Genomic DNA, 21818 nt, shown 5'->3' with positions numbered 1-21818 from the left:
GAGAGACTCTTGCCATCAGGCAAGTAAGTTAATAATTGACAAAGACACACAGCAGCCTGCATGAATGACTCCACACCATAACACTGACAGCTGGCATAACTTACTGAGCTCCTCACAGATCCCTGCAGAGAGGAATGGTAAGCTAAATTTTTATGTGCATCTTCTGAATCAAGGCAGGAGAATGGTTATATATAAATATTTGAAGTATTTATTAATCCTGTTAATTATTAGATTAGTTTTGGATAATTCACACAAAGAAGCTCTCCTTTGTAAAATGTCCTGCTCTTATTTTACTTGTGAACTTATTTGATGCTTTCTGTCAAATAATGAGCTGTCCAGTGTCTCATCACTGATCATCTCAGTTGTCCTGTAACCAAGGCAGGGAGCAACTGCTCACTCATCACATGAAGCAGTTCTGTTAATTGGTTTTTAAGCTTACATTCCATCTCTTCCATCACGCTGACTCATCAGTGATGCTTGAAAAGCAACACTGTAGGAAAGATACACTGAGCTGAGCTGTATTGCAGAAAGTTTTCACACCTAGGAGCTTCTGGCTTTCTAATAACGGTATGATTACACTTTCATGTCTTTCTTTTGCATAGAAGTATAAAACCATGACAATACACTAGTACTACAGGCTTGCTTTTGTTCTACCAGAATCTTCTGAAATGCTCAGTTTTTATTTTGAGCCAAAAGCTGAATCCAGATTTGAAAAGACCACTTCCTTCCCCCCAGAAAAATGTGACCCTGACACACAGGGAATTTCTGGTTTGAAAGGCTTCAAAACCTGGCTTCTGATCACGTACTCCTATGTTCAAACTGCTTCAGATGTTAGCAGAAGTGACAATTTTAATTCTGCTGTTTCTGAATTACACGTTGAATTAGCATATGAAAAGATCCCTAGAAGTCTTATTTTGGGCCCAGTCACACTAAATGTTTTATTTTGTTATTACTATTTAGTGCCATTAAGAACTAACAGGCACAGGACACAAAATGCTAACTGCCATAATCACTACTCCAATCTCTAATGTAGTCTTCAATTAAAATGTTCCAAGACTGGCTCAAGATTTTGGAAGGGGTAAATTTATTTATTAAATTTATTGTTCACTAACTTCCTCAGTCAGGAATAACACCTTGTATTTAGCAGCACTTGATGCCCAGTACCTCTTAGATTCAAAAATTTACAGCATCCATAATAAGCACATGCACTGTTTAATTATCTACATAAAGAAACTCCTGTTTCTTTTTGTGGAATCCATCAGCTGTAAATCACATCATGAGAGCTGGACAAGATTCCCACATTGCTTCATTCAGTAAGAGAAAGGCTGCAAGGAAATGAAAATTGCTGCTCTGTGACATTCAAATGATTTCTCATCTGTACATGCAGATATTCTTCATCAGGTGTCACTATCAGAGGATCACTGTCTGTTTCCTTGCTGTACTTCATAAAGCCCTAACTTTCACACTCTGAGCACAGAGCTTCTCAACACTTGGCTGATGAGGGGCAGCCAGAACTGGTATCACACAGCAACATTCAATTTTCCCATTTTCTGAACAGTACAAACTCTGTTTCCACAGACTTGCCCACATTAAGTCAGCAGAAGATGAATCATCTGGAAAAGTTATAATTATTTGTCCCCTAGGAATCATATAGCATGTTAATTGCTGTACAACACATTCTAATACAAAATACACAAGTAGTTTTGACTTGTTGAGATTGAGAGGACATGAGTGCTGCTCACAATTTCCGTCGGTTACAGTCTGGGAATGCTGGGTTTCCCTTGACTCAAGATCTGTTACATAAACAGAAACACATTTGGTTTGCTTTGTTGTGAGCCAAAGAAACGTGTATAAATAAATGTGTGTTAGTACTTCACAGAAATAGCATAGCTACCTGATCAGTTAATGTAATATACGTGTGTGTATATACATGTAGTATATTTACAGACACAGAGGTTGGGCACTCCAAGCAGCTCCTCAGCTGACATAAACTATTCCAGTTTATATCAGTTGAAATAATTCACTTCTTGATCTGTATTAGTACTGAATAGGAAAGCAAAATACAGAACTGTATTTTTGCCTTTTTTGTATTTAATTGTATATCAAATACTGAAGTCTGCACTACTTCTCTTTCAGGAATCACTCCAAAGTCAGCAACCTAATAATCACAGTGACTTCAGCTGCCCTATCTGTCTCCAAACAGTGACCCTCCCAGTAGAAACCAACTGTGGACATCTATTTTGTGGTAAGTTTTCTGGGTTGACAGTGCAGTGCTTATAAAGGCCACTAAATGCAGCACACTTCCCACAGAGATATCAAGTCTTCTTGTGTAAGAACCATTCTAAGCACTTCTCCCAGTAATTAAAGATATGAGGAGCAGCTGAGTCCCTAGGATTTTCAGCCTAGAGAAGAGGAGGCTTTATGGCAGCCTGTGTTTTTGTCACAAGGGGAGCAGGAGGCAGCACTGATCTCTGCTCTCTGGTGACAGCAGCATGACCTGAGATAAAAGCACAGTGCTGTGTCAGGGAAGGGTCAGGCAAGGTGTTAGGAAAAGGTTGGTCACCAGAGGGTGGTCAGGCACTGGAACAGGCTCCCTAGGGCAATGCCCATAGCCCCAAGCTTCCTGGCATTCAGGAAGCCCTTAAACAACAGCCTTAGGCATCCTTGGTTTTTGGGTGGTGCTGAAAGAGCCAGTTGGACTCAGTGATCCTTGTGGGTCTCTCCCATCTCAAGATGTTTCTATGATTTCTGAACTAAACTCTCTCACTAGTAACAAGAAAAGTTTAATCTTGATATCACCAGGACAAATCGGTACCTTTTTCTGTTCGTTGCCTTTATACTTACAGGGGTCACTTTTGAAATGCCCATGAAGTCACAAGACAAGAGGTAACAAGTTTGTAGGGTGCTGTTAAATTACAACACAAGCTCATGGAATAATTAAAAGGCCCAGAAACTCACACCATTCGTATTAAACTATACGGAAGTGAACCTAGTTTCTCTCAGACCTCTGACATACTTCAGTAAGTTTACAAGCAAAGTTTACAACCTTACTGCCCCAGCTACTTATCAAATTTCTTGCTGAATGCTGTCGTCACCACTGCAGGGGGTGACAGTAAAGAACTGGAGTTTATGATCTGATGAGGTTGAAGCTGCCACTGAAGGTAGTTCAGTGCTCCTGTGCAATATAACATCAGTAAACTCTGGCAGAGGGTCATGCAGGCTGCTGGAGGCAGTAATATCTGATATTCTAGCAACAAGATATATCAAAAGGCACAGGGCAAAAACAAAGTTCCTTTCTGTGCTTTTCAAAGTCCTTACAGCAAATTTAATTTATAGTTACAAGCCACTGACACTTTCTTCATCACGTAAGACTGTTACAAAGAGACCTAAGCAGAAATGAAAACAAGGCCCTGCATTGTTGTTCATGTTGGTGCAATAAGAATGCACTTTTGTCTTGAGGAAGTGTCATTTTTTTCTAGACTGAAATAGTGCTCTCTCAGACCAGCCCCCCCTCAACACTGCTAATGTCTGTCCTCTGAAACCACAACAGACCAATGGGGTAGCAACAGCTCCAGGCATGCTGTAGTGCTCATCTACAACACTCATGACACCATTTAATATTTTAGTTTTTCCTCATGTTTTTGTTACTTCAGATTATTTTCTACCACACAGGAAAAAGGCATTTTGAATAAACCTCACTCCAGTAGAAACAGTAAGTGTATGGCCTCCAAACACCTTTCAAAGAATATCACATAAGTTACAGTTTCAAATACAGAGATAGACATGATGACACAAGTCATTAATTTCCCTCCATCTCTGGCCTGGTTAACTTTCCCTTTTCTGCCTGTGAATATGGCATTATTACAATCAAAAAGGTCAGCATGCTGGAAAGGTGATAGAGGAGCATAACAGCAAAGGAACTAGCATGATGTTACAAAGGAAAAGTACTCACCCAACTCCAAGGATCTCAGCTCACAAAAAAGGCTCCACAAGGGAGAGAATCTCTAACCAGAAACCCTTTCCCAGTGGCAGTCAGCACTTAAATGAGGTCTAAGAGAGGTGATGGCTCCACTGCTTTCTGTCCCACAGCTGAATTGCCTTCACCTGTGCTCCCAGGGCTGGTGGGTCCTTTCCCCAGGTGCTCAGTCAGTGGTTCAGGCCATGACTCAGCAGTTACTACACAGATGTAATGATTTGGGCTTTATTTTTATTTTGAGATTTGTGTAGAAGTACCATCTATAAGGTTGGTATATCTCGTTATCATTAGTTGTATCTATTTAAAGTTCCCCAAATACATAATCGTTTACACTCTGAGGCATAAATTCCAGTGCAATGCATTATCCATGCTCTATATTTATGTAGTAGAAGCATAAGGTGTCTGTTTTTCATGTCTTAAACAAATAAAATCTTACACTGGGCTTATCAAAACCATTCTGCATTGATCTAAGTCTGTTGTGACTGAAATCAGTAATGAACCTTCTCCAATACCCCATGGAACAGAGCTGAGGCAACGCTGAGCGCTCTTAATAAATTCCACTCTGGTAAAAGTTTTATTTAAAAAATGTGGCCAACCCAGAGTTTTTAAAGAAGATTAATGTGGACTTATTAAAAAAAAAAAGTCTGATTTTATTATTAGTAGTAATTCATACAGTTTGTCCTGAAGTTTTCCTTTTCAGCTTCAGTTTGAACCATATGTTCAGGAAGTTCAATTGAAAAATGATCCTTGTGCAATATTATTTCTTTCTAATTAACAAAACCCACAAAGGGATTTTAGAAAAACTTATGGACTCCCTCAGAAGGTTGTGGAGCAGGCTGGATTAAAACAGGATTTTGCCCATTTAATGAAAAATGCACTGAAGCACAGATAGGTCAACTTCAGAGGAGTCCTTCCTTTCCTGTTCTACTAAACACAGGATTTTGCATGTCGCAAACTTTAATTTCTATGGGGTTCTATTTTTAAAGCCCTCAAAGAACTATGAGATCCATTAGTACCCTATTGTCATCACTAGGATTGAGTACAGGCACAGTTGTGTGGATCGTGATACAGGGCCTGGACCCAGAGGGTCAAAGCAGTTCCTGAAGTCAGGCATGACGGCTGTCAAATGCAAAAGTTCAGGCAAAGGCTTGAAGCTGGTTGCCAGACCGAGTTTATATACACCACATGAGGGTTTAGATCTAAATGTAACCATGTTCCCAGCTAACATTTAATATTTAATAATAATTTATTTTTTATTTCTAATAAAAATTTCTATATCTAATATTTATCCTCAAATATACTTTTTCTTTTTTTCTGTAGGCTCTTGTCTAATTACATACTGGAAACATAGTCCTTGGTTAGGAGCAATCATCTGCCCTCTCTGCAGACAAAAGGTAAGATATCTCCCCTGCATTATGATAAATAGAAAATGACAAGCTTGAGCTCTTAGGATCAACTTTATTCATACTCTAATTTCCCATTGCATTTCAAAACCCGCTTGCAGTTGAATGACCCTGCAGCCAATCACATTTATAATTTGATACATCTTATCAAGCAACTCTGAAGTATTAAACAGGCCTCTGGCGTTTTACTTTTGTATGGCTTATTGAATCTCTGGGATAACATTCTGTAAAAAGCAACATGGGATTCCCTCATCTCCTCTGACTCCTGCCAGAGGCTGCCTGCTGTACAGGTAGGTTGGAGGCAGGTCATAAAAGGAAGATGTTCTTGCTGTTGTGGAACTGCTGGAACTGTAAAAAGGTCAATTTGTAATAGAGAGCCTATGAAGAGGCATGTACTACAAAACACTATCCTTTATATTGAAGATTACAGTGGTAATGCCTGTATTCTTTTCTTATGAAGGTGGTGGTTCTGGATAATGTCTCTTGTGAAAAGCTACATGATAAGCCAAGTAAACAGATTGTTCATGACATCAGAGCATACAACAAGCGTTTCTCAGGGCAACCTCGACCTGTAAGTATTTCTAAATCTACATTCACATAGTTAGTACTATGTAACACACAGAGGATTGCAAGAGACTCAGCAATGAGTACTGGTTTGTCTCAGTATGTGAATTATCTTTTTATACACTCACTGATGATATTATAAGGGAAGTCTTAACATTCGAGGCTGGAGTCAGCATCTCCAGTAACATCCTGTCACATCCCAGTGGGGGGCCCAAACAGGACTGTGGAGTCTGTTATGATCTGTGGACTAATAAGCACTGTGCATGAGAATGTTATTTTCCAACCCAACCAATTAGTATTAATGAGCAGGAATTATTCTTATAATGACTTGGTCCTACATTTCCCATCCGCACTAAAGTGAGACTTGAGGCCTCTTTTTTATGTACTGATAGCATACACTTGATGCCAGACTTTAAAGAAAGCATGTATACTCAAGGCAGCCATAAAGGCCCAGTTTCGAGAAGTGTCAAGCACAACACTCTATGCAAAGTGCTGGGGGGTGAGGATTGCCTTAGCAGTGTGCTTGTAGATACTGCAAAATAACTGACCTGCCTTGGTGAACTGGGACAGCACAGAAAGTTTTTGCATTCAAGAGATTAGAAGTGCTTAGAGACTTGTGCAGCTGAAAGAACTGCATGGATCAGAACGGAGCATAGCCTAACTCATCTGCATGTTCAGTTTGCAGATTACCTCTATGACATGCCATTATTCCTGACTCTTGCCTTGCGAGGAATCTTCACCTGGGGTGGTCTCATGTGCATTTTCTTCCTAAGAGTTGTTGTTTGCTCCTTCGGAACAATCATATGCTTATCGTCTCCTTTTGACACGATGCCTGGGCCTCTCTGTAGAACACTCGGAACAGCTGATGACATGGTGGTTGTTTCCCTTCTTTTCATTTGTGTGATAAACATTTGTCAGCAAATTGCAACAAACGGGGTAAATATGGCAAGGTCTGCAGCTCAGAGAATGCTGTCAGAATCCTGAGTGACTCAAACTTTGATTTTGCAGTCAGACTCAATCAAACAGTGACAGGCTTCTCCTCCATTTGGGGCAGCATGTGATGGATCTGTCATTCTGCTGCAAAGACTGAAGCAGGACTCAAGTGATATTTGGCATGGCCAAGTGACTCGATGTGCAATTGCTTAGAAGACTGTACCACTGTGTATTGACTAGACTCCTTCATGCTTCACATGTCTCCAACTTATCCTCATACGAAGTGCCTGAATTGAAAACGCCTAAGCCTATCAACAGGACCTAAAGTTACAGTGCCAGTCAACTTGCAGTTGAGACTTTTAGAACTCTTAAGCTTTGACATTTCATGTTCTGGTTCAATTTGAATACAATTTAATTTGAAAATTTAGCAAATTTCAGCCCACAGCTGATTATATATCCAATGGAATACAGATTTTTACAGCTCTACTGTGAGTCCAGCCCAATTCTAAAATTGGATGAGATGAACCTGGTAGTGATACTGGCCTGGAGCAAAAATCCAACTGTAAAATGCAAGTATTACAAGGGGAGAATGGCACAAAAGGATCACGCAAGAAGTGTGGGCAAATCTCTGTGTAAGTCTTTTGTCTAAACCCATGCAAAGCATACAGCTTTAACAAAGTCAGTATGAATGGTTGTTTCCTTTGGGGACTCCATACACTCCTTGTGTTTTCCTTGCAAGTCTCGGTACTACAGTGAGAGATAAAGGCTGCATTTCTGACGAGAAAGAAGTTGATGGGAAATGTGCTGAAGTTGCTGTGTGTGTTGAGTGTGACAAGTTAAAACTGCTGGTGGAGCGCCAGACAATCCTGAGCATCTGTCACCGTACAGTCTGTACATTTGTTATGTACTCGGAGTCAGTGAACTTCATTTTTACATAGGAGTTGTATATTAAAATTGATATATTAAAATATATGAATATTTATTGTTCACAATACACTGGTCTCCAACTGTTTTTCTTTTTACACATTTTCAATTGACATATTTTATTGTACCCTTTACTGTGTGCTATGATATAGCACTATGCCACAGTTATTCTCTTGCTTGTTATACTCTTCTTGTTACGATATTTGTTTCATTTTATTCCCATCAACTTTCATTGTCTTCAATTATGTCCCTGAACTTGTAAAGCTGTCTCTCCAAACAATGGGTACTTTGGAAATGGCAACAATTGCTTTTCCATGAAGCACAAGGCAGGAAGTGCATTGTTTCTTTAAAAAAACCTCCCAGATGTTTTTGAGTGCTGACTACAACCCCAGAAACCATTATTTTCCAAGTTCTCTAAGTGTAGTTTTGTTATTGTCTAACTTCTGTTTGTATTTAACTGGCAATAACAACCTATGCCAATAGAGAGGAGTGGCTTTGCTATCAAGTGTGTAAGGATGGAGCCCATGGTTATGGATATTCACTCAGTGGAATGGGGTTGCAGGTTGTTTCTGTGGAACAATAAAGGCTCAGCGTGAGGGTCACAAACTGCAGTATGGAGAAAAGAAGGGCTCTCATTAGTGACCTATAACAGAGTTACAGCCCCCAAACAGAACAGTGTCTTTTATTAAGAAGTAACAGACAAAGGGCAGAGAAAGAATTGCTGAGAATCTCACTGAAGGCCTTAGTAGTGTTTAGATCTTGCAAGATCAGAGCAGGATTGTCTGAGGTGAAATGTTTCTGTAGTGAACAAACCAAGGATCCAGCCCTTCTACTTGCATCAACAATGGGCTGGCTCACATCTGCACAGAGATTCATGTGCACTGAGAGTGAGTTACTTGCAAGAGACAAAACGGCTCAAATTATTGATCACAAAACCACTCTACTGCAAGAATGGAGACAGAAAAAGAGAGCAGGAAGCAAGAAAGCAGAAGGAAAGACTGCACAGCTGCAAAAACAGTGTCCAAATATGAACCACCAAAGATGGATGACAGGTAGAAAACACCCAGTACTTCATAGTGAATTGAGTGTATTTTATTTCTCCTGAACAACAGAAACGGATATTTAAAATGATACAACTGTATTTTTACAATGGACAGTACAGTAAGATGAAATTACCCTCATCGCAGGCATTTATCCCTGCTGTTCCCACAGGATGCCGCTGGATTAGGAGCTTTTCATGATGGAGCGATACTCTCTCTGATGTTCCACAAGTTTCAAAAACACTTCATATTTCTTGTCATAAAATCTGTATAAACAAGTTAATATCAGCAAAGTTTGAGATGTTACGATTGAAATCCCTTGTAATATACACGCTGACTTCCTTCACTTAGCATCAAAGTAGCTCTGACTCTAATAACAACTTGGACTCGGTAGTTTACACCCAGCGAGTGACTCCACGTTAGAACGGTAATCGAGCTCCCGGAGCCCCCCAGTCACTCCCAGCTCCGGCAGAGCCACCAGGGGGTGCCCGCACCCTCCGCCCAGCGCCGCTCTGTGCCAGCGCTGCGGGGCTCAGCCGGGCAGACTCTCGCTGAAGCACAGCTCATAAATGCTAATACATTCAATTAGGGCTAGAAAGAGAGTGCGACTCAGCTTTAGGTAAATTCTCATAGGTGAACACACACAAACCAGGATTACCTTTTATGCTCATGGTTGGGTCGCACGACTCGCCCGATTTTCCCCATTTTTGCCATGGCCTCCTAGTAAAAGACAAACACAAGCTGGAAAAGCCTGTTTTGATTTAAAGTGCTTTTTGACAAGAACAAGATGTTTCAAAACCAATCGGAACATTACTGATGTATTTTGTTTCGACTGAACAGGCCAGATGGCTTAAAATATGTTCAATCCCATAATATAGTAGTCATGAGAACAAAGTACTGCAGACCTCTCAGTAAACCAAAATCTGTTCCTCTTTCTTACTGGGAGTCTGAGGCAAAACAGACTTATCTTTTATTATTTACACTAACCAAAGGAAATGTTAAACACTGCATCCCTGGAGGGGAAACTTCTCAAATAAAACGATCCATTACATGAGATCTCATAATCATATTTCTAAAATATCCATTCCCTGCAGTAAGGAACGACCTGAGAGTGCTTCTGAAGCTCAATGTATCTTGCCAAGCTCTGCCCTCACATTCCAGGATGAAGGTGTCAGAAACAGATTTTGAACCTAATCTGCTTTTGGCCAAAATAAAGGCAGAGGAAGGGATGGATCCCTATGGAAGAAGTCTCTGGGACAGTTGTGTGCGGATGGGAGAGGACCGAGTAGTTTGGTTCCTTTCCCAATCTCTGAGATTCTGATTTTCTATGGATCTTCCTGAGCAATCCCAGTGGCGTGACACTGACCACCAAGGTGAACATGGAGCCAAGCTCAAGCTGAAGCTCTTGAGCAGGAGAACAGGCAGCAGGATAAGGCTATTTTAACTGGAATTTCTTCCACAAGGAGCATTAGAGCGAAAGTTTTCAGGTGGAAAGGCATTAAGCATCAAATATCAGGATTCAAGAAACAGTGACTGATGAAATCTCAATCAGAACTCATAGTTTCTAGCAGGACCTTAAGTCCATTTTAATGTTAGTGCCTAAAGCACAACACAGAGAGGTTGTCAGTGACTTCTGGAGAACAGCCACCCTGTGCCAAGCTGTTTTTGCTGTAGCCACCTCCTCAAATGCTGCCACCAGATTTCTGAAAGGGTCAGATGATTTTATCGTCTGTTTGCTGCAGTAAAATCTCTGCTTTCCACTAATCCAGCATTTTACAGCTGAGGAATTCACATGGCTTTACAGTGTGGATGAGCAATGAAAGCACAGTTTCACCAACTCATAACAAAGCAGGGAGGTTCCAAAGATAAGCAAGCGACCAGCAGACCTGACATCTTCTAGTTTCCCATTTTCACTGTGTTAAATAAAGATGCTCATGAACTGTTCAGGATGCACATGGCCTGCCCAAGAAGCCAGCAGATACCCTGTCTCTGAATGCAGCGGTGTTTGGCCAGCTGGGCAAGCAGTGCCTGGGATGCCACACGTGTGCCAGGGCTGCAGGCAGATAGGGACCTATCTGCCATTACTGTCGTGTTCTGGGTGTGTTTGCTTTGTCCTCCAGCATCAACAAATCCTTTCATGTTGCCTATCAAAATGTGCAACACATACTTTCTACATTTGTCAACTTCAGGAGATTAAATACTGGTTGAAGTCACAGTTCTACCAAAGCAAGACATGCTGCCAGTGATGGTGGTCAGCATTTTACTCTGATAAAATAACAGAGGAGTGTTTTGGTGCACTGATATACCTGTACTCCTTCATGCATGCAGAATATAACCATATTTTGACTCCGTAAGAAACACACTTGAAGTAACACTTGCAGTGAGATAGTGTGTTCTCTTCTCTGGGACACGTGAATCTGCTGGCACAGCCATTCTGCTCACCAGCCAGACTAAAATACTGACACACAAAGGCTGATATCTTTCCCGGTAAGAGAAATGAGTGTTTATTCTGTTTTTTAACAGGTGATACTGACTCAAGCACAATAGTTCCTCTCTTACAACTCCTTTACGAGGCCAGCTGCACTTAGAGGCACCCGCAAAATGAATGAGCACAGGAAAGGAAAAAGAAAAAGAAGCAAGACAGTTTCCTCTTGTACAACCAACAATGCTTTTTCAGACAGTTTCCTCACTTACAAGAAAAAGCACAGAAAACATAAGGAAAAGGGGCACACTGCATAGAAAAGCCCCTCAAAGCTTTCTCACTAATGGGAAGAGTCACATTGCTTTCAATTCCCTGTGTTACAACTCCTGTTGAATTGCCCTGGTGCTACTGTTCACACCAATGAATGAAGAAAAGGGACACCTGAAAAGCTGGAAATGTGTCAGAAAAATCAACGTTTCTCTCAACTGCAAGAAAAATGAAAGGGAGAGACTTTGCTGCTCACCCCTCTGTGCACAGCTCCCACACTGGGGAACATGAGGAGGAAACAGAAAGCTCTGCTCCCCAGGAAGGTTGTACCTTTGCCATAAATACTCTCCAGTAATGCTGTGTTTTACTCTGGGCCTCTTACAGATTTCAGCATTGAAAAATGCACTAATCGCTTCTTTGGGAGATAAGCCAACCTGGTGAGACAAACACACAGTAAGCCCAGTTTTATTTTTACACTATCACTGGTCGACTAAAGGTCTTCTCAAGTTGGTTCAAGAGACATCAGTGCAGGCATGAGCAAAGCCAATGTGGGTGCCATGGCACATCCTCTAGCGCCCAGCCTGTGCCACTATCACCTGACTGAGGCTCCATAGTAACACAATGAAGAAGTTCTTTACTGTCAGCGTTACAGGGCACTGGAACAGGATGCCCTGAGAGGTGGTGGAGTCTCCTCCCCTGCAAATATTCTGTGCAACCTGCTGTAGGGAACTCGCTTTCACAAGGGGGTTAGATTTGATCTCTATAAGTCCCTTCCAACTCCTATAATTCTGTGATTCTGTGGTCAGCTTAATATTTTGTACTTCTAGATCTACTATATATATATATTAAATACATATAGCCTTGGGGAATTGACAGCATTAGGCTCTCACAGCAAGCACCACGGTCATGTCAAATACTATGTTAAAAAAAAACCAACACAGCCAGCAATTTTCAACAACTTGTTCTAGGTTGCTCAAACTATTGTACATGAAATCCTCTCTTAATTGGGTCAATTCGGTCTTTGTTAGTTTGAACAAATACTTTACTCCCAGAGGAGACTCTTTTCAACAATTTCTGGGGACAAAGAGGAACAGAACATTGAAAATATGAATTTATAATGAAATTGGAAACAAAGGATCATTAGAATCGCGTTACTCAATCAGATCAACCTTGTTCACTGCTCTGTCTCCAACAAAGCCTTAAATATAGCAATACCATAATGCTGCTGTTCAGAAATAGTTTGAGGGTTGCCATCCAAATCCATAATTCCTGTTACCAAGAATTTCACAATCTTGATTTGAATGATGCTCTATCTTCTTTGTGTGGCAGTCTAGACAGCACAATGAATACACTGATTTAAACATAATGAATTCTCTCTTAAAACAAAATATTTTGTAAAATTGCTTTTTAATCATTTCTTTTCTCTCTTTACATAAAGGCTACGCTATAAATAAACCCTGAAAGTTCGCATTTGATCATCGTTTCTAAAGGCTGGGCAAGAGGCAAGTGAAGGGTTTACACAGAAAAAAATAGAGGCTCTGTGGAGCAGAAATAAAGGGATGCATTCATGATTTCTAACCTTTTGTTACAGTGTCAAAGCTGAGACAGACAGAAGCCAGTAAACACTCTGCTTACCATGGAGAGTTAACAGAACAGCATTACCCTACCAGGGCAGGAGGCAGAGGCCCAGCAAACCAGATTCTGCAGGGCCCACCAGTGTTTCAAAGCAATGCACCATTCTGCAACCCTTCTGCAAAGTCACTTGTTCAGAGCAATTCATTCAGCACTGGGGCTTAATTCTGTGCACCCCACAAGAGCAACCCATCTGCCTTGGAACTGCTGAGGGAGCCAAAGAAGATCAACCTACCTGTAAATAGTCTTCAAATTCGATATTCAATAGAGACTCAAGGATTACTGAAAATTAATGGGATGTTGACCCTTAAAAGCACACGACAATCACAGAATCACACAGAATCACAGAATGACCCGGGTTGGAAGGGACCTCAAGGATCATGTAGTTCCAACCCCCCTGCCTAGCAGGGCCACCAAACATACACATTTACTAGATCAGGTTGCCCAGGGCCCTGTCCAACCTGGTCTTGAACACCTCCAAGGACGGGGCATCCACAACCTCACTGGGCAGCCTGTTCCAGGACCTAACCACCCTTCTAGTAAAGAACTTTCCCCTAACATCCAACCTAAATCTTCCCTCCCTCAACTTAAAACCATTTCCCCTAGTCCTGCTATTATCAGCCCTTTCGAAGAGTTTACTCCCCTCCTGGGAGTAAGTTCCCTTCAGGTACTGAAAGGCTGCAATGAGGTCACCCCGCAACCTTCTCTTCTCCAGGCTGAACAAACCCAACTCCCTCAGCCTGTCCTCATAGGGGAGGTGCTCCAGCCCCCTGATCATCTTCCTGTCCCTCCTCTGGACCCTTTCCAAAATCTCCATATCTTTTTTGTACTGAGGGCTCCACACCTGGACACAGTACTCCAGATGGGGCCTCACAAGAGCAGAGTAGAGAGGGACGATCACCTCCCTATCCCTGCTGACCACCCCTCTCCTGATGGAGCCCAGGATCCAGTGAGAAATCAGATTTACATACCTCAGCCATAGCTTTTAGGATAAACCAAAGTCATCAAGTAACTAAATCTCATTGAAATTAATGACCTGGGAACATCAGATCCCTTCAGAATTTACACGTATGCTCTATTTAGGTACTGATGTCTAAGAAACACTTTCCAAATGTGCTGAAGATTTTAAAGCAAGGCTGCTGTTTTCTTATAGGCTTTTATGTAGGGGTTGCTTACCCAACAGCCTGGAGATGCAAAGTCCATCTTATCTACACTTACAGGAGTTGCATGAATTTAATGTGTAGAACATTCCTTTTTAGTGGTATATGACTGCATGTAGAAGGCATGTGATGGATCCACACACAGTATTTTTCTAGTGGCTTCCCCCCAACCCCTTAAACATGTTTGAGTTATAGGGGAAGATCTTGGCAGCACGCACAAAGCCCCAGATCCGTAACTCAATTCTCTGTGGCATTCTGAGTGGAGTGAGCCAAGTTTTAAAATGCATTATGGATAAATAGGAGAGCTGAGCAAAAATTTCACACCTAAGACCAAAGTGTGAAAATTTGGCTTTCATTCATTTAGTGAAAAGGTGGAAAATTTCACACAAGCCTGTATTTTTCTTTTGCTCTGTTCCAACACACATTTTTGTATTAGGATCGAATCTCAGAGTGTGTTTGTATGTGAGAATACAGAGGAGGAGAGAGAAGAAGAGGATGGCAGGGTGGAGGTCCAGCTCGCAGGGCACCAGTTCCAGGCTTCAGTTCTGGTTTGTCTTCCAGGAAGAATCAACGACCTTTTGAATCTCCCTACCCTTGTGTTAGACAACAGCATTAGCCCACCCTAAAGAAATGTTTGATCCATTTGTTTATTAAAGACTGTTACTGAGGGGAATCAGGCAGGTAGTGTAGAAGATGCCCAGTGTTTTTATACTCCTACATCCATCCAATTGCAGCTGACAGGGCCAACTGGACTGGCCTTGGATGGGTCACTCAGAACTGAAGGTAGTTTTCTGGTTTGAGCACCAAATCAGGATGCAAAAAAATTCCCCAAGTTATTTTCAACATGTAATTTACTCCTTTAAGTTTCAGTTACCTTTCTAAAACAGGCTGAGCCCATTGTTTTCCCACAGGCTTGATTTGTTATACTCAGAGTTCGTAGCTTTAGGTCTGGCTCTAATACTGTACCATGGCAGTACACAGAGGCTTCAGTGCTACTGCCACCCCCTGTGCCTGACTGAAGCACATATCATTTGACCTCTCCTGTGATGTAGGAGAGTGGCTTTCTCTCCTCAGTATCAGAGACAAGAACAAATAGAAAAAAAAGATCACGTAACAAGAGCCAAGTGCAACTAAGGCCACTGCGCCACCTCTACCTCCTGAGGTGCTTTTATCCTGCTTAAATGACCGCTCTGAGTGTCGGATGGATTGTGGCCACCATAGCGCTGTGTCACACAGAATTTGTGCTTTAGCCAGGCTGGCCAGCCAACAAAGCTGTAAGAGGAGCAGCAGTGGCAATGCAGCTGCTGTGAAGGGTGGCTTGTCGTGCTAGCGATGATATTAATTACTTATTCTCCAGACCAAATTTAGAATGGGATGAGGGTCAGCTATGATTGTCACATCATCTATCAGCTGGAAACTATGTTTGGGTCTAAGCTCCAGCCACACTGCTACTAAATATAGGCTGTTTTGTTGTTCATCTGACTCTGCACTCCAAACTTGCCTTTGACTATCAAATAATTAAGCAGTTTGCTTTGTGAGGGCTCCACTACTGGCAACTCTTAGTGTCCAAAGCTGTTTGGATGCAAACTTGACAGCTTAGCACGGGTTTCAGCTTACCCAGGCAATGGAAAGAGCCCAAATGTTTAGCTCCTGTTTCAGTCTCACTGGCTGCTGGCACTGGGTGCCATGAATCAACAGTCTGTAGGCAACATCTAAGCAGCCTTTACTGGAGCTGGGGCACAGCTCAGCCACACCAGACATGAGCCCATATAAGATTATTCATGTATGCCCACTTCCCAGTGCCTGTGCGTGAAGGTCCAAGACAGCTTTGAGTCCAGCCAGCAAACACTGCTGTGATGCAACACAAGAAAATTATGTGTTTAATGCACTGGGGGCTTGGAAATGGACAGGTAGCTCCTTGTAACAGAAAGCAGGCTCACCTGGGAGTCAAAAGATTAGATTCCTAAATCAGAGCCTAACGTAGGGAATTGCAATATAGCTGTAAGGTAAGTCAACCCTGCCCATACTCACTGCTGGTGATGAAGCACTACCTGAGTTTGGGAGCACTGCTCTGCTGCACAACCTGGAACAAGTTATTTTGCTTCTCTTGATCCCTTCTTGCACTGTTGTAACACTTCTATATCCTCAATTTCAGGTGGGAAAACCTTTGGGGCAGGCAGAGCAGGTGTGTGACACCACACTAATGCAGAACAAAAGAAATGAGCTGGACAGAAAGCAGGAGTCGTTTGCACAGGGGAAGGTAAAACAGAGAAGCTGAAGGAAAAGCATCCGCACAGGATATCCTGACACTCGGCTGAGCATTTGACACAATATTTTGTTAAACTGCACCACTTCCTCCAAGGTGAGAAATTCAGATTTATTTAGCTGATTTCTTTTCACGTTCATGCTGAGTGTACGGCTTTCTGCACGTTTAGCTGGAACTTTTTATTTGCCATCTGGCAGCAGGTTGGGATTTACCGGGGGCTGGGGGGGTAGGAATGGGGGCTTTCGCTTTTTTTCTTTCTTTCTGCATCTGTATTTGCTTTATGAGCAGCGGTGAAGGCATCATTTACATGTGGGGAGCTGGATCAGGTTCTCTCAATACCTTCCATATGTTCACTTACGCTGTCAAAACATTTTTTTGATCTAATTAATCTGCACACATCCCTTCATTCACTCAGTATGTTTTAGCACTGGGGGGTTACCTAGCTGAGATTTTGTGACAGAAAACAGTTTCTGCCTCCACTTTGCTTTATGGTTCCTCCATCAAGAATGCAAAACTATATGCAACATCTCACTCTTTTTCACCTAATTATTCTTCAGCATCTTCCCAAAGTTCTGAGGCATTCTTTTTTCTCTCGCCTTTCAGACTTATTCTGCACTATGCTCCGGTATCTCCTGAGATTAATAAGGGAAAATCCCACCGAGAGTTTTGATTTGAAATTATTTTTTAATTAATTAATCCAATGTGTGGTTTACTATTAAAAATAATATCTCAGATACATGCTTACATTTTACCCAATCTGGACTGCATTTGGGAAATTACTCTGGGCCGGGGCTCATAAAATACAAGAGGCCTTTAAAGAAAAGAAAGCCTGTCACAACTGTAAACCAATAGAAGCTTGAGTTGCTAAAATAGAGTAAAACTGCATAAAAATAAGAAGAGCCTTTTCTGCACAGCCTTGTCCTTGTGAAACACAGTACACACAAACTAACTGTCGAACTGCGGGGTGCAGTTGGTTTTCTTCCTACAACCACTTCATTCAAGGAGTGCTGGTGCTGTCCAGTCTTTAAAGCACTATGTCACTATGAAGACTATTAGGGGAGGATTTGTTGGGCCACCAAGGGCAGTTGGCCCCAGATAGTTTCAGCATCCCATGAGACTCTGGCTCTGAGTCCCCCATCACTACACTTGATCCAGCTGTATAACAGAAAGGTTCTATATTGTTTACAGAACTGCTCATTGGGCAAAGCAGAGCCGGGGGGAAACAATGAACGGATCAGAAACAGTACAGAGAGCTCTGCAGGTGTTGCCAGGGCAGGAGAATGCATCCCACACATTCCAAAGATTGTAGGTCTCAAACCAGCCTTTTGAAAATGAGAATGAAATGCTTGGCAGCTCCTCATGGTCTGCTTCTCTTTCGAGATGTGAACTTGTCTGGTTCTGATCCCCGCGCTCCTATAAACATTGGCTTGTATCTCCTGGAGAACATTTGGAAACGATAAATGTATTTTTCTTTATCATTAAAGCACCGACTTACACAAATGCATTGGGAAGAAGCCATTCTTGTGAGTGAGTGTGAAAAGTTACCCTCAGCACTACTACAGCCCTCTGTCAAGCCTGGCATTTCTGTATATAAAAACAAAAGCAAAGGCTATTAATCCCCACCTGCCCCAGAGCCATAAGAGCCTTTGGCTGCAGGGATATTGTATAGCCCTTTCTAATGTTCAAATCTGAACCTGCCACCCAGAAGCCACTGCTGCCAACAGGAATGTTTAAAGGTATCCGAGGCATCTTTTTCCTTAGGAAACCTTCTAAGAAAGCATTTGTCTTCATTTGGCGAATAGAAAAAGAGCAAACGTTGTAATTGACTGTGCCCCAAACAATAGCTGGTTCTGTCTGAAAACACACCAGCTAGAATTAAAAGTGCAGTTTGTGTGTTAGTGAGTGAGTCATCGAGTGGCAGCAGAGTTTGCTGGCTCACAGCCCGAGATCCAACAGAGCACCATCCTGCTCTGGGGGTTATCTTTAAAGCAGAGATCTTGCTGAGTAGAGCACGGTAGAAGAGGAGTCTGCACATCTTCCCTTTGCCCCACATTTTGCTTATCAGCTGCCTTTTACCTCCAAGGAAAGGTAAAGGAAGGAAGTCTTTTACCTGTAATTCCAGAGGGGCACATGTCCCCCACAGCACCCAGTTGGACACCATTCCTATTCCTATGGGGCTCTCCCCCATCCCATCCCATTTCTCGTTTTTCAAGAAGCCTCCTGTTAGCTGCACCTTCTGGCTCCTATTTGAAACAAGCTTCACCCTTCACTCACTTCAAGGAGAAATCTCCAATGTTCTGCTCCTAAAGCACATACGGGGAAAGCAAAACTCTTGACCATGAGGAGGGCAGCAGGTTGTGTCAGCTCCTGCATCTTGACCTTGGACAAGTCATGCATGTCTTCAGCACCTCTATTTCTTATATTCCTATTGATTCCATATTCCTATGAAATCAATAACACCATGAGATTAATATCAAAGATGTAAGAGGAAAATCTAGTCAATGTGAGATCCAACTGAAGAAAAAACACTTTGTGATTTACAATTGATCTGATGGTCGGGATTGAGCCAATTGCTATTGCTGAGGGTCTGGCCTTCTATTTAAACACAGCAAGCTGGACAGATCACGGAGCTGTTCACTTGTAGGTCACCAAGCAGAACCTCAGCAAGGTCACCAAATGTTTACAAGTCATCGTGGTATGCCAGCTTTTTATAACGCCCTTTGCAAAGGGGTTTATTGGTTTCAAATTAATTTCTACTGTACACTTTGCAATATGAAACACTGTACTTTTACAGCTCAGAAACTGCTCGCCCTCGGAAAAGCAGCACAAGAGACAGTGTTACCACTACCCGAGCAAATTCCCTTTTGAAGCTGTTTGAAGAAGTGCACAAACTGTGAGCTGAGCCTGGATGACCTCAGAGAGCCTTTTCTTGAGGCAGAGCACGACAGGAAAAGCTGCACTGCAGCTGCACATGCTGTTCTTTGGGACGGGCAGAGCCCAGCTCTGCAGGGTTGTCCTTCGCTCCCCTGAGTCCTGCTGGTCTCACTGGGCCTGCTCACCAACAAAGAGAAGTGTGTGTGCTGGCAGCACAGCCTATTTTATGCAGAAAATATTTTCTGAAAGTAAAACAGAAGAGAAGCAGCAAAAATGAACAACTCTGTCATTATCTAATGTGCTGAGATCTCAGCAGAGATCATTTCAAAGATCCATATTGTTTACAGCAGCTGATGAGTGTGAGTGCTGAAGCTGTGCTCTCGCTTAAAGTGCGAACATATTTACAGTTTTCAGTCCTGTCCTTAGTGCTTATCTGTCATTTCAAAATGAATGCTCCTTTTGTAAGGGCTAATTACTTGCATGAGCACTGCACTAGCTCAAAATCCCAGATTTGTTTCACTTTTCTATTAGCAGCAATCTTGTACTTTGCTTTACACAGCACATGGAAAAAATAGCGTTTTTGTTCAAAGATACTTCTTTGCTGTGACAAAGCTCGCATGGGGGCAGGGAAATTAAGTTACTCATCTGATGGAAGGCTTACTTTTACGACATGAAGCTCATTTACCCATTGTTCTGCTCTGCCTTTAGAGTGATTTGCCAAGATCTGTATAAAATCAGACTGGATCATTAGCAAAGTGCAAAGAAGTGCCAACAAGTGGGAAGAAGCTGCTGTCCCATGCTGAAGAATCTTTTCTCTGTATGTCAACATAACAAATTTGGTAGGATCCCATCCCCTCTTCTTCCAACAAATGGTGGGACCTTGAGAGACTGAAAGCTGCCAGTCACCTCGTTTTCACAGGGACAGAAGGAATGCAGGCCACTCCACAGCTCAATAACTTAATTAAAGTGAAAAAGTACAACCCAGACTCACAAGCAAAAGGATACAGTTACAGCAAGGAGGTATCCTGCTTTACATTACATTCATTGGGTTACTGATCTGTCACAAACCAGTTTCAGAGACAAATCCAAAAAGCCCAGCAATGCAAGATGTTCTGATCCCAATCCCACTGCAGGGAAAGAATAAAAGGGAAACACCTCATTTCTACAGGGCTCCTGCACAGTGAGGAGGGCTCAGCACTGAGCCAAAGGAGCGCCCCATGTCTCCATTACTGCTTAGAGGCAGCATTTGATGCCTACAGCTGCAGAAAACGCTGCTCTTGAACAAAGCTTTGTTGTTTCTACCTGTGACTGTATTTGTGCTTTAAAGGATGTGGTTTCCCATCTCTGCCCAAATATTTTCTTTAAACCAGAGTTTTGCATAGCAAGTGCATTTCACTGTAAACGTGTAACGCAGCCTTTAAAAATCAAGAGTGATGTAAATAGGAATATTAAAAACTGATATAAACCTCTGAGTGCTATTCACGCCACACTACGTGAGCCACCTTTCATGTTATATATTAGCAATGAAAACGACCACACATAAGAAACTGTTTCTATTTCTAATGTAAGATTTTGTTTTCCAGTGAACTCTAAGGGTTTTCTGATTAAACTGAACTGGGTCAACACTCTACTGGCTTTCCCACTCTTATCTCTTCTTCAGTCCATCAGATCAATGCCATTAACAACACTGTACATCTTCTTTGCACTTCTTATCCCATCACCTTTAATGTAACTGCAAAACCTGCCGAGAAAGCACTTAGATATCACTAGATCTGCTTCAAAGATCAGCCAGACAAAAAGCCAATCAAACAATTTGTTCAAAGCCACAGATAGAGGAGGTGGCAAAGCCAGAAATAAAAGCCATGGTCTCTGATTCTCATTTGCAAAATTTGGCTCTTTTTTATACCAAAGTAAATTCAGAAGAACTGGGTACTTCAGTGGTTGATGTGACATTTGAAGTAGTACAGCTGATAACAGAACTTCACCAGTATGTGTGTCACCTTGCACTGATAATAAGTTTCTCCCTGGCAAACACAGCTCCTCTTCCCCTCATCACTACAAAACACCCCACTGCAGCTTATATGGTGTCTGTCTGACCCACAGAGCCAGGGAATTCATTACTTATCTCAAGGACATTAAACAAGCTGCTGATCTGAAGTGTCTTAAGTTCTGGACACGGGTTCATCCTTAAGGAGTTACAGTATGAACAGCAATGGTGATAAATGGAGAAAAGCCCTTCATCCTTAACCCTCAATGTTACTGGTGCTGAAAAAGACCCAGCATACATGAGCAGAAAATGTACAGAAATTCTCCTCTACAACCTTAAATCGAAGCTGTGTTGAAGATGAAGTTTCTTC

The 21818-nt window shown here is 42.1% G+C and overlaps 2 protein-coding genes across 52 annotated transcripts in view; one reads left to right on the top strand and one right to left on the bottom strand.

The window, feature by feature from the left end:
* Positions 1-20287, top strand: LOC107317694 (E3 ubiquitin-protein ligase RNF170-like). 4 transcript variants are annotated; one of them, XR_014932913.1, is made up of 6 exons: positions 1-137; positions 2137-2245; positions 5297-5370; positions 5840-5950; positions 16477-16683; positions 20170-20287. XR_014932913.1 is itself a non-coding variant. In XM_085511884.1 (5 exons), exons 1-5 carry the CDS (start codon positions 135-137, stop codon positions 16597-16599), a joined length of 420 nt encoding a protein of 139 aa, XP_085368010.1. In that variant the 5' UTR covers positions 1-134; the 3' UTR covers positions 16600-16731. The 4 variants fall into 4 exon arrangements, 3 of the variants coding, with proteins under 3 accessions (XP_085368010.1, XP_085368011.1, XP_032302073.1); XM_085511884.1 differs by lacking the exon at positions 20170-20287 and having other exon boundaries at positions 16477-16731; XM_085511885.1 differs by lacking the exons at positions 16477-16683; positions 20170-20287 and adding an exon at positions 11364-13004.
* The window catches only part of FGGY (FGGY carbohydrate kinase domain containing), a 264789-nt gene continuing 251841 nt past the window's right edge, over positions 8871-21818 (bottom strand). For all 48 annotated transcript variants that reach the window (XR_014932893.1, XR_014932895.1, XR_001556977.3 and 45 more), the window contains 2 exons: positions 9499-9560; positions 8871-9106 (listed from right to left, as the gene is read on the bottom strand). Coding sequence is in view for 20 of the 48 variants with exons in the window: in XM_085511841.1 (XP_085367967.1) it covers positions 9025-9106; positions 9499-9560 (144 nt within the window). In the remaining 28 variants the exon portion in view is untranslated. The remainder of the gene's footprint in view (positions 9107-9498; positions 9561-21818) is intronic.

Source organism: Coturnix japonica, chromosome 11 (genome assembly GCF_054131305.1).
Source record: "Coturnix japonica strain WE chromosome 11, WE-NBRP24, whole genome shotgun sequence".
Classification (NCBI taxonomy): domain Eukaryota; kingdom Metazoa; phylum Chordata; class Aves; order Galliformes; family Phasianidae; genus Coturnix; species Coturnix japonica.
This window is presented reverse-complemented; position numbering and strand designations above follow the sequence as displayed.

Bases quoted from the DNA above. Each gene is read 5' to 3' on its own strand.
- LOC107317694 (XM_032446182.2), top strand. The intron at 5,371-5,839 runs GTAAGATATCTC...TTTCTTATGAAG, and splicing joins GCCCTCTCTGCAGACAAAAG to GTGGTGGTTCTGGATAATGT. The intron at 5,951-6,621 runs GTAAGTATTTCT...CTGCATGTTCAG, and splicing joins TCTCAGGGCAACCTCGACCT to TTTGCAGATTACCTCTATGA.